The 17972-nt window shown below is 44.0% G+C and overlaps 1 protein-coding gene across 4 annotated transcripts in view; it reads right to left on the reverse strand.

Moving 5' to 3' along the window:
* Positions 1-17972, reverse strand: part of LOC119969607 (rho GTPase-activating protein 18) — a 169199-nt gene that overhangs the window by 55322 nt on the left and 95905 nt on the right. For all 4 annotated transcript variants that reach the window (XM_038803443.1, XM_038803445.1, XM_038803442.1 and 1 more), the window contains one exon: positions 10130-10323. In XM_038803443.1, the coding sequence (XP_038659371.1) occupies positions 10130-10301 (172 nt within the window). In that variant the 5' untranslated portion in view covers positions 10302-10323. The remainder of the gene's footprint in view (positions 1-10129; positions 10324-17972) is intronic.

A 17972-nucleotide genomic window follows, 5' to 3' on the forward strand; every position in this document is an offset into this window, starting at 1 on the left:
CGTTGCCAGGGGAAGTTGTGGAAGGGGATACATTAATGACATTCAAAAGGTATCTTGACAAACCATGGATAGGATGGGCATAGAGGAATACAACACAAGGAAGTGCGGAGGGTTTTAGCAAAGGTTGGTATTATGACCGGTACAGGCTTGGAGGGCCGAAGGCCCTGTTCCTGTGCTGTATTGTTCTTTGATACTTTAACCACTTGCCCTGCTTCGTTACCGAAAATTAAGTCCAGGACTGTCACCTCTCTTGTAAGTCCTTCTACATACTGGCTTAAAAAAAGTTCTGGGTGAATCTTAAGAATTCCACACCCTCTAAACCTTTCAAACAATGGATCTCCCAGCTAATATTGGGGAAGATGAAATCACCCACTATCACGACCCTCTTACTTTTACACTTCTCTGAAATTTGTTTTTAAATTAAACATTGCAAACAATTCTCCTCTAACTGAATTGAATGTTGGCCATCCCACTTACTGAAGTTTCCCGATTATATAGCTTCATCGTTTACTGATTTGTCAGGAGAATGTTTTACGGAGGAATCTCTAGGTAGGCTAGATATAGAAATGTACAACTGGTGAAGGACTCCACAGACCTAAGACTGGGTAATCTGAACTTTGTTAGTCTCCGTCAAACTAACTTGTTCATTTTAATGAAATTCACAGAGAAACTGCCTGTGCATATGCAGAAAAGATTGCAGCACAAATTATGAGTAAAAGTAAAACTTGATTTCACTCCTGTATGACTGAGCTCTCGATTTAACACTGTACCATCTGGATTCCTTCATCAGGAGGTATTGGGCGCAATTTAACAGAAGAAGGAACTGAAGGCACTGTTGCTAAGTTTGCAGATGATACAAAGATCTGGAGAGGGACAGGTAGTATTGAGGAAGCAAGGGGGCTGTAGAAAGATTTGGACAGGCTAGGAGAGTGGGCTATGAAGTGGCCGATGAAATACAATGTGGAAAAGTGTGAGGATATGCACTTTGGAAGGAGGAATTTAGGCATAGACTATTTTCTAAATGGGGAAATGCTTATGAAATCAGAAGCACAAAGGGATTTGGGAGTCCTTGTTCACGATTCTCTTAAGGTTAACGTGCGGGTTCAGTCGGCAGTGGACATGGAGAGGATGTTTCCACTTGTAGGAAAAACTAGAACCAGAGGACACAATCTCAGACTAAAGGGACGATCCTTTAAAACAGAGATGAGGAGGAATTTCTTCAGGCAGAGGATTTGCCGCTGAAGGCTGTGGACGCCAAATCACGGAGTGTCTTTAAGACAAAAATAGATAGGTTCTTGATTAATAAGGGGATGAGGGGTTATAGGGGGAAGACAAGGGAATGGGGATGAGAAACATATCAGCCATGATTGAATGGCGGAGCAGACTCGATGGGCCGAGTGGCCTACCTCTGCATGTGCCCACACACACACACGCCCTCTTATGCCTGCCCCCCTTCCCCCCCCCCCCCCCCAGTAGGATACCCCACAATGGGATTCCTGGGGGCCCTCCCTATGCCCCTTACAGGCCCCCCTTCCAAGAGCTCCGCCTGTCACCCCCCCAAACTCTCCCTACATACTTGCCCCACCCACCCTTCATACTCCTCCATCTCCCCTCCACCCTCCCTTCATGGGTATGGCCCATCCTGGCACCTGGACACCATTGCATTGTCACCTTGGCACTACTCCTGCCAGCTTGGCAGTGCCACCCAGGCACCTTAGCAGTGCCAAAGAGCCAGCCGGGCAGTTCCATGGTGCCGGCGTTCCAGGGGGTGGATCTAGGAGCCACATGGCACTATCCCTGGACACCCAGGGGCCTCCGATGGCCTGGTGCTGTTCGCCTGGTCCACATTTGGATTAGATTGGATTTGTTTATTGTCACGTGTACAGAGGTACAGTGAAAAGTATTTTTCTGCGAGCAGCTCAACAGATCATTAAGTACATTGGAAGAAAAGGGAATCAAAGAAAATACATAATAGGGCAACAGAAGGTATACAATGTAACTACACAAGCACCGGCATCCGGTGAAGCATACAGGGGTGTAGTGTTAATGAGGTCAGTCCATAAGAGGGTCATTTAGGAGTCTGGAAACAGTGGGGAAGAAGCTGTTTTTGACTCTGTTCGTGCATGTTCTCAGACTTCTGTATCTCCTGCCTGATGGAAGAAGTTGGAAGAGTGAGTAAGCCGGGTTGGAGGGGTCTTTGATTATGCTGCCCGCTTTCCCCAGGCAGCGGGAGGAGTAGATGGAGTTAATGGATGGGAGGCACGTTTGTGTGATGGACTGGGCTGTGTTCACGACTCTCTGAAGTTTCTTGCGGTCCTCGGCTGAGCAGTTGCCAGCAGGGTAGCATGGTGGTTAGCATAAATGCTTCACAGCTCCAGGGTCCCAGGTTCGATTCCCGGCTGGGTCACTGTCTGTGTGGAGTCTGCACGTCCTCCCCCTGTGTGCGTGGGTTTCCTCCGGGTGCTCCGGTTTCCTCCCACAGTCCAAAGATGTGCGGGTTAGGTGGATTGGCCATGCTAAATTGCCCGTAGTGTCCTAATAAAAGTAAGGTTAAGGGGGGGGTTGTTGGGTTACGGGTATAGGGTGGATACGTGGGTTTGAGTAGGGTGATCATGGCTCGGCACAACATTGAGGGCCGAAGTGCCTGTTCTGTGCTGTACTGTTCTATGTTCTATGTACCAAGCTGTTATGCAGCCAAATAGGATGCTTTCTACGGTGCATCTGTAAAAGTTGGTAAGAGTTAATGTAGACATGCCGAATTTCCTTAGTTTCCTGAGGAAGCATAGGCGCTGTTGTCCTTTCTTGGAGGGAGCGTCAATGTGGGTGGACCAGGACAGATTTTTGGAGATGTGCACCCCTAGGAATTTGAAACTGCTAACCATCTCCACCTCGGCCCCATTGATGCTGACAGGGGTGTGTACAGTACTTTGCTTGCTGAAGTCAATGACCAGCTCTTTAGTTTTGCTGGCATTGAGGGAGAGATTGTTGTTGCTGCACCACTCCACTAGGTTCTCTATCTCCCTCCTGTATTCTGATTCGTCGTTATTTGAGAACCGGCCCACTATGGTCGTATCATCAGCAAACGTGCAGATGGAGTTGGAACCAAATTTTGCCACGCAGTCGTGTGTGTACAGGGAGTAGAGTAGGGGTCTAAGTGCACAGCCTTGCGGGGCCCCAGTATTGAGTACTATTGTGGAGGAGGTGTTGTTCATTCTTACTGATTGTGGTCTGTGGGTCAGAAAGTCGAGGATCCAGTTGCAGAGTAGGGAGCCAAGTCCTAGGTTTTGGAGCTTTGATATGAGCTTGGCTGGGTATGGTGTTGAAGGCGGAGCTGTAGTCAATAAATAGGAGTCTGATGTAGGAGTCCTTGTTGTTGAAATGCTTTAGGGATGAGTGTAGGGCCCGGGAAATGGCTCTGTTGTGGACCGGTGTGACGGTATACAAATTGCAGTGGATCAAGGTGTTCTGGGAGTATGGAGGTGATGCGCTTCATGATCAACCTTTCAAAGCACTTCATTACGACTGAAGTCAGGGCCACCGGACGGTAGTCATTGAGGCACGTTGCCTGGTTCTTCTTTGGCACCGGTATAATGGTGGTCTTCTTGAAGCAGATGGGGACTTCAGGTTAAAGATGTACACGAAAACCTCTGCCAGCTGGTCCGCACAGGCTCCAAGTGCATGACCAGAGATCCCATCCGGGGCCGTCGCCTTCCAAAGGTTCACTTTCAGGAAGGCTGATCTGACTTCGGAAGCTGTAATGGTGGGTATGGGTGAGTCATAGGCTGCTGGGGCACTCGACAGCGGATTGTTGGTTACCTGCTCAAACCAAGCATAGAATGCATTGAGTTCATCAGAGAGGGGTGCGCAGCTGCTGGAGATACTGCTTGGCTTCGCTTTGTAGCCCATTATGTTGTTTAGTCCTTGCCACAACCGCCGAGAGTCTGCCTGTGACTCTAGCTTGGTTTGATATTCTCTCTTGGCATCTCGGATGGCTTTGCAGAGGTCGTACCTACATTTCTGGTATAAGTCAGGGCCGTCTGACTTGAACGCCTCAGACCCGTCCTTCAGTAGGGAGTCAATCTCGCGATTGAGCCATGGTTTCTGGTTAGGGAACATACGTACTGCTTTCTTTAGCACACAGTCGTCCACACATTTGCTGAAGAAGTCTGTGACAGTGGTGGCATACTCATTTAAGTTGGTCGCGGAGTTCTTAAATATGGATCAGTCCACTGTCTCTAAGCAGTCACGTAAGAGCTCTTCTGTTTCCTTGGACCAGCACTGCACGGCCTTCTTAGCTGGATTCTCCCGCTTGAGTTTCTGCTTGTATGCAAGGAGAAGGAGCACCGTCTTATGGTCTTATTTCCCAAAGTGCGGTCGGGGGATGGAACGGTGGGCGCCCTTGATTTTGAGTAGCAGTGGTCAAGAGTGTTATCGCCCCTGGTGGGAAGGAGATGTGCTGGCGGAACTTTGGCAGTACACTCTTGAAGTTGGCCTTGTTGAAGTTTCTGGCCTCAATGAACGCAGCACGGTAGCATTGTGGATAGCACACTCGCTTCACAGTGCCAAGGTCCCAGGTTCGATTCCAGCTTGGGTCACTGTCTGTGCGGAGTCTGCACATCCTCCCAGTGTGTGCGTGGGTTTCCTCCGGGTGCTCCGGTTTCCTCCCACAGTCCAAAGATGTGCAAGTTAGGTGGATTGCCCCTAGTGTCCAAAATTGCCCTTAGTGTTGGGTGGGGTTACTGGGTTATGGGGATAGGGTGGAGGTGTTAACCTTGGGTAGGGTGCTCTTTCCAGGAGCCGGTGCAGACTCGATGCGCCGAATGGCCTCCTTCTGCACTGTAAATTCTATGACAAGGCTTCCGGGTGTTCTGTTTCGTAATGGTTTATAACTGTGTACAGTTCATCCAGCGTCTTCCTCACTTCTGCCTGGGGTGGGAGGTAGGCCGCTGTGATAATGGCTGAAGTGAACTCACGTGGAAGGTAGTATGGGCGGCACTTCACGGTCAGGTGTTCCATGTCCGGAGAGCAGTAGGTCACCAGGGTCGCCACATCCAAGCACCAGGAGGAGTTGATGAGGAGGCAATCCCCTCCACCCTTTGCTTTGCCTGATGACGCTATGCGGTCCGCCCGGTGAATTGGGAAGCTTTCAGATTGTATGGCACTGTCCAGTGAGGTCCGGTATGGACCAGTACTAAACAGTGCTCGGCTTTGGTCTCGCTGGAGAGGCCAGTAGATCCTGGGAGGCTGGTAGATACCAGGTAAGCTTGCCCAAGTCGGTTTAAAACCTACAGCGGCACACGGCATATGGTCACACCCATTTTGGGCAGGGTTCTGATTCCGATGCCTCTCAAGATCTGGGTAGGTCCCTCAAGGCGTGAAGGCTATCGATAGGCCCGCAGATCTACCGCCCGCTCTCGTCCGAGCAACGCGGCCAGTAGATCGCGTCCATTGTAAGAACTTTCGACATTTTAGCACAATTAGGCCACTCGGCCTGCTTGCCATTCAATTCGAGCTGATATTTTTCTCATCCCCATTCTCCTGCCTTCTCCCAATAACCCCTGATCCCCTTATTAATCAAGAACCTATCTATCTCTGTCTTAAAGACACTCAGTGATTTGGCCTCCACAGCCTTCTGCAGCAAAGAGCTTCACAGATTCACCACCCTCTGGCAGAAGAAATTCCTCCTCATCTCTGTTCTAAAGGATCGTCCCTTTAGTCTGAGATTGTGTCCTCTGGTTCTAATTTTTCCTACCAGTAGAAATATCCTCTCCACGTCCACTCCAACAAGGCATCGCAGTATCCTGCAAGTTTCAATAAGATCCCCCCTCATCCTTCTAAACTCCAACGAATACTCATCCAGAGTCCTCAATTGCTCCTCAAATGACAAGCTTTTCATTCCAGGGATCATTCTTATGCTGGACCCTTTCCAAGGCCAGCACTTCTATCCTTGGATCGTGGGTTACGGAGTCCAAAACTGCTCACAATATTCCAAACGGGGTCTGACCAGAGCTTTATACAGCCTCAGAAGGACATACCTGGCTCTTGTATTCTAGCCCTCGCGACATGAATGCTAACATTGCATTTGCCTTCCTAACTAATTTTTCCAAGTCCCGTTCCCAAGTCCCTCGTCATTTTGAAAACCTCAATCGGATCACCCCCATAGCAACAAGCTATTGATCATGGAAAGAGGAAGGTAAAAATATGATTTACAATGTAATCTGCACCGACTCATCTTAAACTTGATAAAGCAGAGAACCATTTTCTGCTCATCACACATAAAACTAAAATTTCCAGCATAAAGGATTTATAAATGCTATTCCCATCAATCACCATCACTGCAATAAATAAATTGAGACCTTCCCCATAAGCAATTTTGATTGCGGGCACAATCTATTTAAATGGGGACAGAGATTAGCGGCGTGTTTCCAGCGCTTGGTTGCCAGGATACCACCCAGCACATAGCGCACTGGGGCCCTCCAATCCACAAGTGTGTTCTATCCCTGTTTGTGAACATCACTCACCAGAGGTCGCCAAGGCGAAGGTGTCAGATCCCATGGTAGATCTCAGGAACGCATATTCGAGTGAGACTGGCTGTCTCACTAAAATGCAGGTTTGCCAGAAAGTGATCCCACCCACAATGGGTGGGATTCACATCACGACATCTCGTGAGAGCGCGTTCGGTCTTGCGAGACATGGCGAGGCGGATAGATCCCAGAAGTGGGATCGCCCAGCATCTAGCGGTTGCGTTGAACCACGCTGCTTTTCGAATGCAACGTGAGCGGTAGATCCTGCCTCATCTTTTTTAATCAAATTTTTTAAACTTAGATTTGACTTGGATATGTTATGTCACAGATTCTAAGGTTGTATTTAATTCGCGATTTCAGATTTAGTGCAGAGCAATTCACCACAATTCTAAGTTTGTGGGATAGAAATCTGAAATCAAGACTCAAGCAGAACAAAACAAGTCGTGATTCCCTTTGTGGTCTGAATCACATTAGTATCCAGTTGGGTTCAGACTCTAATTATGACTTGCGTTTATATTATAATTGTAGCATCAGTGCAAAGTGAACTACTTCATACTAATGCCATAAAAGCAATGTTTAATGCATTATCATAGCTGATTTGAATTAATTTGCAGTGTCACACAAAGTTTCAGAAATCCAGGCCTATATCACCAAAATGTATAGTTATGTAAATAGTTTTTTTTAACCTGCAAAACATGTCAAATTTTCATGTGATGCATTTTCAGTAATGACAGCAAGTTAGCCTGGAAATTATTATGAATCCCATTATCTGACAAATCTGTAAACATTCATGGTAAATTCCTCTCCATGTTTAACACATTTATTTGGAATCCTTTAAAATAGCAGAGAAAGAAATTTGATACGGGTCCATCAATCAATCATTCATTTATTAGCATCACTCAGCCTTTTCCAAGCTAATAATTCTGTTACAAACTTTAGACAAGGCTAATAATACATTATTAAAGAAATTCTATTTTTTTTGTATTAATTTACGGGTCATGGGCGTCACTGGCTAGGCCAGCATTTACTGTCCATCCCTATTTGCTCTCGGGAAGGTGGTGCAAATGGTCTTCTTCGGTAGTTTTGGTGGTACAGGTACACCCATAGTGCTGTTAGGGAGGGAGTTCCAGGATTTTGACCCAGTGGCAGTGAAGGAACGGCGATATATTTCCAAGTCAGGATGGTGAGTGGCATGGAAGGGGTGTGGAATTCCAGGTGGTGCTGTTCCCACGTATTTACTGCCCTTGATCTTCAAGATGGTAGCGGGCGTGGGTTTGGAAGGTGTTGCCTAAGGAGCCTTGGTGCACCTTGTAAATGGTACTGTGTCGGTGGTAGGGGGATTGAATGTTTGTGGAAGGGGTGTCAATCAAGCAGGCTACTTTGTCCTGGTTGGTTTTGAGCTTCTTGAGTGTTGTTGGTTCTGCACTCATCCAGACAAGTGGAGGAAATTCCATCACACTTCTGACTTGTGCCTTGCAGATGGCAGACGGGCTTTGGGGAGTCAGGAAATGAGTTACTCGCCGTAGGATTCTAATCTCTGACCTGCTCTTGTAGCCACAGTATTTATACGGCTCATCCAGTTCAGTTTCTGGTCAATGGCAACACCCCCAGGGTGTTGGTAGTGGGGGATTCAGTGGTGGCAATGCCATTGAATGTCCTGGGCACTGGTTACTTTGTCTCTTGTCTAAGATGCTCATTAACTGGTACTTGGGTAGCATAAATGTTATTTGCCACTTGTCAGCCCAAGCCTGGATATTGTCTAGATCTTGCTGTAATAATCATAATAATAACCAAAGAGAAAATGCCGGAAAATCTCACCAAGTCTGGCAGCATCTGTAGGGAGAGAAAAGAACTAACGTTTCGAGTCCGGATGACCCTATGTCAACGATTTTCCAGCATTTTCTCTCTGATTTTAGATTCCAGCATCCGCTGTAATTTGCTTTTATCATAATAATAATCTTTATTATTGTCACAAGTAGTCTTACATTAACAGTGCAATGAAGTTACTGTGAAATCCACTAGTTGCCACACTCCAGCGCCTGTTCGGGTACACTGAAGGAGATTTCAGAATGTCCAAAATGCCTAACAGCAAGTCTTTCGGGATGTGCGAGGAAACCGGAGCACCCGGAGGAAACCCACGCAGACATGGAGAGAATGTGCAGACTCCGCACAAAGTGACCCAAGCCGGGAATCGAACCTGGGACCCTGGCGCTGTGAAGCAACAGTGCTAACTACCGTGCAGTGTCTGAGGAGTCGTGAATGGCGCTGAACATTGCGCAATCATCTGTGAGGATCCCCACATTTGACCTTATGATGGAAGGAAGATCATTGATGAAGAAGCTGAAAGAAGTCTACGACACTACCTTGAGGAAATCCTAGTTATTTACTGGAAGAATGATGCCACAATGGTTCCATATTTTAAAACAGAAGAATGTTTACTGTACAAGATTCAAACAAAGCAATGTCCATCCTCTAAAGCCTAGAATGTAAAATATAAACTGTCCAGAAAATGGAATATTCAATAAAACAGATTTTATTAATTGTCTCAGCAATCTGCTCCATGTATATATAGGTCATCAAACTCAGTCACAAACTCCATCCTCCACACAAATAATTTCAGCTCCTTTGTTCCAGGAGCTATTCTGATCCCCAACCGACAGCAGCACGTGACCAACCCAGGTACTACGAGCACTATCTTCAGCAAAAATGGCACACATCAACAAAGCATTCTCAGCCACGTCTGGGTGGTGTAGATCCACTAATATTTTCATCAAGTAATGAAAACAGCTGCAGCAACTGTGTATTTGCTTCTGGATTTAACCTTTGTCTTCTTTAGCTTGCCTGTACTACACCACTGGACTCATCAACTTCTAACACTGAGCTCTGATGTCTCAGTCTCCTTTTATATAGTTTCAGCCAGGAGTTTTGATTTCCAATTCTCAGGTTTAGTCTTAGTTTCTTTAGCAACTGGGAGGGTCAGCCTCCTTTCATAATTTCCCTTTTTACATTCCTATTTCACTTACCCCTTTTCAATTAGGGGCGGTTTCAAATAATACAAGCTTTACTCACAGATTCCATCACACTTTTATGAACTGTAAGAGAAAACTGTTCCAAGGATAGACACAGAGGACATATACAATTAAAACTATTTCTCTGGAATGAATTTTGGAATCAGAAACTGCTGATTACATAACTGGAATTATGAAACAGTCCTTCAAAATGTTTTGATGCGTGCTAATTGAACTGAAACCTCAACTTTTTTTTCTCCACTGATTCTGCCTGACCTGTCGAATGCTTACAGCATTTCCTGTTTCTTGTACGGGGGGGGGGGGGGGGTTTCTTAAATGAAATGCAAAGGAGTTTCATTATGGTACAAGTCCGGCTCCTGCTTTACTATCGTATATCCAATTAATCACATCTTCTGCACGTTTCTCACAGACATTAAATGTAAAAAGGGGGGTTATTGGACTAACCACTGGACAAGCCAATCATGTGGTGCAAACAACATTACACTGCAACATTTTGTACTCCAAATTTGATATTCTATATTCCCTGTCTGTCTTATTCTTGGGCATCAAAAGATACCTAACTTTCTTGTGGCTTACCATCTACTGTTTTTACATCGACATTTTCATCGGACTCAGTCCCGCAGCTTTCCTTTATGTTCTCTACTTCAGTCCAGAAGTCATCCATTGACAAGTTGTCCAAAGAATCCTGAGAACTGGAGCAATCTGAAGACAACTGCTCTTGGAAATGTTGTGACTGCATCTGGTTCATGATTGAAGGACTCGACTCCCTCCTAATGTGCACAGAAGAATAAAACCATGTTTTAGACCAAACCACTGAGATAAAGTACTTATGTAACATCATTGATTGTCTAGATGCTTGTTTCTAGAGCACAATTTCAAAATGGCACAAAACTTGGAAGCACAGTGAAGAGGATAATGTAGAACTTCAAAAGGATAGAGGCAAGTTGGTGGATAAGTGGCAGATACGGTTCAATGCAGAGAAATGGGAAGTGATTCATTTGGTGCAAAGATCATGGAGAGACAATAGAAATAATGGGGGTACAATTCCAAATGAGGTGCAGGAGCAGAGGGACCTGGCTGTGTATGTGCATAAGTCTCTAAAGATGGCAGCGTAGATTGAGAGTATACTATCAATGACTTAATAGAGGAACAAAGTGCCAGAGCAAGGTCAAGGTGAACACGTGTTCAACATCAGCTGCAGTACTGTGTCCAGTTCTAGGTTCTGCACTTTAAGGTGTGAAGGCATTGGAGAGAGTGCAGAAAAGATTCACAAGAATAGCTTCAAGGAAAGGAACTTCAGTACAAAGATAGACTGGAGACGTTGGGACTGTTTTCCTTGGAGAAGGGAAGACTATGACGCACGTTGATAGAAATATTCAAAATCATGAGGGATATGGACAGTGGAGACAGGGAAAGCGGATCCATCTCGTGAAAGGGTTGAGCCGAGAGGGCACAGATTTAATCTAACTGGCAGAAGGAGCAAAAGCAACACAAGGAAAATCTTTTTCACACAGCTAGACAAAGCCTGCATTGCCTGAGATTGTGATTGAGACAAGTTCAATCAAGTCGTTCACAGGGGAATCAGACTGTTATCGAAAGGTGTGCAAGATTAGGGTGTGCAAGGTTACGGGGAGAAGGCAAGGAAAATGGAACTAGGTGAATTGCTCATTTGCAGAGCCTGCGCAGAAATGATCGATGAATGACATCTTTCTGTGCTGTAACAATTCTGTGCTATTGACATAATGCTGACCCTTTACTTTAATAGTGAAACATAAATAGTAAATAATCTACTTCAGATTTATTTTCCATGGAATAGAATTTAAACTTCCACTGTTGCCATTTAGAGAGCTGATTACCATCAAAGTGATGGAATGGTTTGGAAATAAATACATCTGATCGAACACAATTTTTAACATGAACTAAAAAGAAGTTAGTAAATTTTGGTTAATTTATATAATTCAGTCACAGTTTATTCTATACAGTTAATTCATTGTCCTTCCGCCCTGAGTAGGGTAAACTCAACCGTAACATGTGCCAGGCTCAGCCTGATTCAGTTTACGGTCGTTCACCAGGCCCACATGACGGTAGCCCGGATGAACAAATTCTTTGGGGTAGAGGATAAGTGCGCTAGATGCGCGGAAGGACCAGCAAACCACGTTCACATGTTTTGGGCATGTCCTAAGCTTATGGGGTACTAGGAGGGATTTGCAGGGATTATGTCCCGGGTGCTAAAAACAAGGGTGGTGATGAGTTCAAGGATGGCAATTTTTGGGGTTTCGGAAGACCCGGGAGTCCAGGGCGAGAAAGAGGCCGATGTTCTGGCCTTTGCTTACCTGATAGCCCGGCAATGAATACTGCTGGCATGGAGAGAATCAAAACCCGCGAAGACCAAGATATGGCTTTCGGACATGTCAAGTTTTCTGGGTATGGAAAAAATTAAGTTCGCCTTGAGGGGGAATCTGTACTGGGGTTCGCCCGAAGGTGGCAACCATTCATCGACTTCTTCGCGGGAGAGTGAACGTCAGCCGGGGGGGGGGCAGATTAGAGTAGAGAAGGAGGGATAAATAGGCGGGTAGTGTCGATGGGAGATGAGCGGGCTTGTGTAGTATGGTTCGATTGAATATTGATTTTACGTTGATGTTTGCACATTTTTGCCTTTTTTGTTGTTATCCGTAACTGTTTACAATGCCGAAAAATACCTCAATAAAATTGTTTGATAAAAAAAAATTAATTGTACTCCCAATTTACATTTTGTTCTATTGAACCAAATAAAGAAATTTCAGATTATTTTATTCTCAAATTCTTTATCAGTCAATGCGTTCCAACATTCTATAGCATTGTTACTGCACCACACCGCCATAATTGTAACAATTCCCTGCTCTCTTATTCTAATTAAATATTGTTTCACATCTTGCTGACCTTGCTAATGTTTGTACTGGAGGTAACCGAATGCTTGGCATTGCCTCTCTCAGTTACACATCTGGAGCAGTGAGTCAAATACCTTGAATGTTCAACCTCTGGAAGTTAAGCAACTGAGACAACCCATATCCACTAAGCACAGCTCCTCTCACCCAAAGTGGTATTGACACAGTCATGGTAAAATATGCACTCTAATCCAGCCTGCTCATGTCTTTGCTGAAGGAAAGCTTTTTGGTGTATAAACGCAGGCCCAGTTCGATCCTTCACTTGTTGGCTATCTGTGGTCAAACAGAGATAGCCCACAAATCAAGTTTTTTCTTTTCGCAAAATTATATTAAAAAATGCACAACCTCACACTTTTAAAATGAAATGACAAAGCTCAAATTGAAATGACTCAACGATACGCCAACCGGCCACTCTCGACATGGGGAAAAAGTTGCAGATGCTGGAAATCTGAAATAACAGGAAATTCTGGAAATACTCAGTGGAGGGAGAACATTTAAAAAAAAATTTAGAGTACCCAATTATTTTTTTTCCAATCAAGGGGCAATTTAGCGCACCCAATCCACCTACCCTGCACATCTTTGGGTTGTGGGGGAGAAACCCATGCAGACACGGGAGAATGTGCAAACTCCGTGGAGGGAGAACATTTAAAGTCTGTGATGTTTCATCAGAACTGGGTGTACCTGATAATAGGAAACCACCAGTCCCATCCTCACGAGGGAGGTCGCAAACATGAACAGATTTGCTAGACAGTCTTAATGAGGTGTGGGAAAACTGCGCAATCCATTTTAATCCCTCATCCATCACTGAATTTCAATGGACTCAGTGGGTATTTCAGAGAAGTGTAAAAGTAACAGAGTAGTGACAGTGGGGGATTTCAACATTCTCAACATTAACTGGGGTAGCCATTGTGTGAAGAGTTTAGAGGCAGGAGAATTCTTAAAATGTATCCAGAAGACCTTTTTATGCCAGCGCATAGAAGGTCCTACAAGAGAGAGGGAGGTCCTGCACTTAATTTTGTGTAACAAAGCCAGGCAAATAGTTGAAGTAACAGTGGGGGAGTACCTTGTTGAAAGCGATCATAACTCCATTAGATTCAAGGTTGTAATGGAAAAGGTCAATGACGGGCCTGAAATCAAAGTTCTAAACTGGGGAAAGATCAGATATGATATGGCAGAGTGGACTGGGAGCAGACACTTTTAAGCAAATTTGTAACTGAAAGGTGACAAATTTAAGGAGTTCTTTGATGAGGTGACATAGGCAGTGGATGAAGGTAGTGTTGTGGATGTTGTATAATTGGACTTTCAGAAAGCATTTGATACAGTGTCAGGTTGGTTAGCAAATTAAAAATGTTTGGGATTGAAGGGTCCTTGGCAGCATGGATTGGAAATTGGCTAAGAGATAAGCAACAGAGCGTAGGTATACATGGGCACTTTTCAGACCGGAGAAGAATTGAAAGTAGTTGAAAGTATTTTGCAGCATTTTCCCTTTCATCGAAGAATTGAAAGTGGTTCTCCCCAGGGCTCAGTACCTTTATTTTTTCTGATTTATATAAATGATTTAGAGGTGGGTTGTTATAACCTGCCTGTGTACCACTGGCTGGGGACTAATGACAATCCCACAATCCTATGGGAGTATGAGCTTCCCCAATGAGTGGGGTGGAGGACTCATTAGCAGACTCCCTGCATAAATAGAGCTGGCCAGTTTGAACCAGCAGAGAGAGGCGTGAGCAGCAGGGGAAGTTGCTGCTGTATATATATATATGTTATTGTAAATAAATGTTATTTCTTTGTATCCTTAAAACTCGTGCTGGATTCTTCGTGGCCCTCACAAAATGGGTGTTGAGGGCAAATTTGCAGATGTGCTAAGCTAAGATCAATAAATAATACCCTCCCCCATCATCTTGAGACTAATGTTAAGGGCTTTCAGAAGGATCAGTACTTCAATATATCGCAGGAAAGGCGATATATTGTCAAGTCAGGATGGCACTGCCAAGTTGGCACCCAGGTGTCACTGCAAGGGTGAGTGAGTGAGCGAGATGATATCTTATCAAGAAGATATCAAAAGTTTTAGGTGAAAACGTGATCAACAATGATCATATTCATCATCAGAGCATAATTAAGATTTATAACCTGGAACACAGTATAGCCAGAGCAATGAATAGCACTGTATTATGTATGTTGTCACAGTTTAAATTTCAGAACTATAGAAATTGAACTAAATAATACCAAAACACAATTTGCTCATCGAGGATGGAAGAGCAGACAGGGCACTCAGAGGCTCAAAGACCTTTATCCACACAAAAGTCCGACCACTCATTAATTCAGATTGATTGTAGATCAATTTACTTTTATCTGCATGCTTCTAGTTGGAATGAAGACTCTGGCTTCATCTGTAAATAACAGGAAGGCAGACTGAAGGGATAGGATGCGGCGGCACGCTGATGTTGTGGTTGGCACTGCTGCCTCACACCACCGAGGATCTGGGTTTGATCCAGGCCCTGGGTCACTGTCTGTGTGGAGTTTGCAAATTCTTCCCATGTCTGCCTGGGTCTCATCCCCACAACCCAAAGATGTGCACGGTAGGTGGATTGGCCACGCTAAATTGCCCCTTAATTGGAAAATAAGAAATTGGTATTCTAAATGTATTTATTTTTTAAATGAAGGAATAGAATGCATGAAGACTAAGTCAACAGATCCAGCAGCATTACAGATTACCAGGTGTTTGGGTTAAAATTGCTTTAATAATAAATTCAAGTTTATACCCCAAAATTGATGTGTTTACTGCAGCTCAATGTCAATCAAAATTACTCAAGTACCAGCTTCGGTTTAGAATATTACTTAAATCTCCAAGACGACATGTGAGTGCCCCTTTAAGAAAGGTTTTGTTTTACCACATGACTGTAGCACAGCTCCAGTGATGTCATTTGTGGGTGGAGCTGGGCTGTTGCTGTCGGGTGAGAGGGGGTTTAGCTTTTTGGTTTCATTTTCAGTTTGTTCGTTTGGACTGCAGAAGAAGACAGTGTTGGAAGCAGTGTGTTAAGCTGCAGGAAGTTTCCTTGTTTCCTCTATTTTATTTTAAAGCTGTTCCAGTGAACTGAAAGCTAGAGTTGCTTTCCTGAAAGAGTTTTGAATCTGCCGGTTGGAAACTGGATCAGAATCTCAGGAAAATGACAAGTCCCATTCAAGTGAGATTATGTGAGGGTATGCTGGGCCACACCCTTGAAAGGGGTTTTGGTTTTATTGGGTTTTGTATTGAATTGGAACAGCTAAGGGGGATTCATTAAGAGTTCTGTACATAGATTACTGTAGCTGTTTTTTTCATGTTTGTAATTGATAACAAATTTTTGCTAAGTGTTTTATATATGTTAATTACATTCTTATAATAAACTTTGTTTTGATAGAAGTGCCCAGGAAATCTGATGAATCACACCTGAAGTGAAGGCTCTTGTGCTCATCCTAGCCCTCAACCACACTTGATCCCTCTTCCATCATGCATAATCTTACTTTGTTAGAGACCGACCTTCCCTCTGTCATCCAACTTTCTCCCCCAGTCCCCTTTCACCCTTCTTCAGGCTGCCATGACCCGACCTCCCTCCTCTCGACAGCCATGTCCAAACCTCCCAGGACAGTCACCACCCATGCTCAATGTAACAGCTGAGTCTCTTCTCCCCATCCAAGAAAAACAATGCCTGCTCAATCTAAATTCAGCAGGAAGACTATCTCGTGACCTGCACTCCACCTTGAACCTGCCATGAATCTGAAGGCACATGCCTCAAGATATATGATAGCTGCAGATGTCCTTAAGCAGATGCAGGTAAATAGTGTACAATGCGTAGGAATGGCATGCGATTACTGACATAGATGGCAGGAGCCCTGCATATTACTGTCTACTGGTCTGGTACACATTTTTTACATTATTAATTGAATGTATGTTATTTTGAAAAATATACCCCAATTATTTACAGATTTGGCAAGATATGTGAACCCTGGAAGCAGTTGAAATAAGATGCCAGATCCAGCGGCTATAATAATATTGATGTGGAGGTGCTGGTGTTGGACTGGGGTGAGCACAGTAAGAAGTCTTACAACACCAGGTTAAAGTCCAACAGGCTGTTTCAAATCACTAGCTTTCAGAGCACTGCTCCTTCACCTGAGGAAGCACCTGATTGAAACAAACCTGTTGGACTTTAACCTGGTATTCTATGACTTCTTACTATAATAATATTGGAGAAATCCGATGAGGTGGGAATATCAGAACGGTTTCTTCACTGAAAGGCTGGAAATTCATGCAACATCCAGTAGTTTAGAAAATATGCACTGGAAGAAAAGGGAGTTAATGAAACTCATGGGCGTATTGGAAATATTTAATCTATGTCTGCATTTAAAGACATGAAGCAGTTACAAGGAAAAGCGGTAGCAGAAAGAGTATGAAGTGCACAGTGATGGCAGCCTGAGATCTACAGGAAAGGCAGCCTCAAAGTTCAGCATCACTAGGATGGAAATCCTGCTTCAAGTCATGAGGAGAATGCATGAATTATTTACACGCAGGGCAGGGAAGTGGTTAAACCTCAGTACCAGCTCCAGCAGCCAGTGTCAGGGAAAACAAATGCTCAATTTGATCAGAATTAACCATGTAAATGCATGTGGGTTCTTCAAAATATCACCTTATATATTGGCACCTTGGCACAATCAATATATTGTCAATGTCTAATGTAGTGCCAGTATGGACACTGCAGAACCTGCCTAATTTTCATCCCATATGAAAAATAACACTATATGTTTACATGGATAGATTTGGTGACTAGAAACAATGGCTTTTTGACTACTTTGCATGCCAGATCGAAATCAAAACTCCAGCATACAGCTACCAAAACCAAATGTTGCACTGAGAGTTTTGCATTCACTAAACAGGAAGCAGGAGATAAAAGTGTTTCTTTTTTATTCACAGAATAATTTTACATATTCGAATTCAAGATCAGTAATCATTTGCCATTCATATGCATTGTACACCATTTACCTGGACGCTGCTCAACTACAGGAAGTACAGAAAGTAACTAAAAATAACCTATATAAATCAGCATAGTAGCATAAATGGATTTTGACAGAATCACATTTCTTTATTATAATGACATTCAGTGGGGTATCCGTTATTTGCTCGGAGGAGCAAATATTCAACAATCTTTTCATACTTACAGAAGAAAATTAAAAGCAAGGGTTTCAAGTTCACTCATCCACCTGCCACAGGGTTTCTTTTGATATAACACATTCCAATAATTATTATTTTAAGTGAAAACTTGTAGCAAGCATTATGCTGGTAAAGATTCAGAGTATCGTGGCTTTTAAAATGATTCTCGGTTTTCTGATGCCTCATGGGGCCTAATTTGGATAAATTAAGCTATGGAGGGAGGTACTCTACCCTGGTGCACATAATACTTCAGGGCATTGCCAATGTGGCCTGAACAAAGGTATATGTGTAGATACAGAAAAGCCTTTTA

This window comes from Scyliorhinus canicula, chromosome 7, assembly GCF_902713615.1.
Source record: "Scyliorhinus canicula chromosome 7, sScyCan1.1, whole genome shotgun sequence".
Taxonomy (NCBI): Eukaryota; Metazoa; Chordata; class Chondrichthyes; order Carcharhiniformes; family Scyliorhinidae; genus Scyliorhinus; species Scyliorhinus canicula.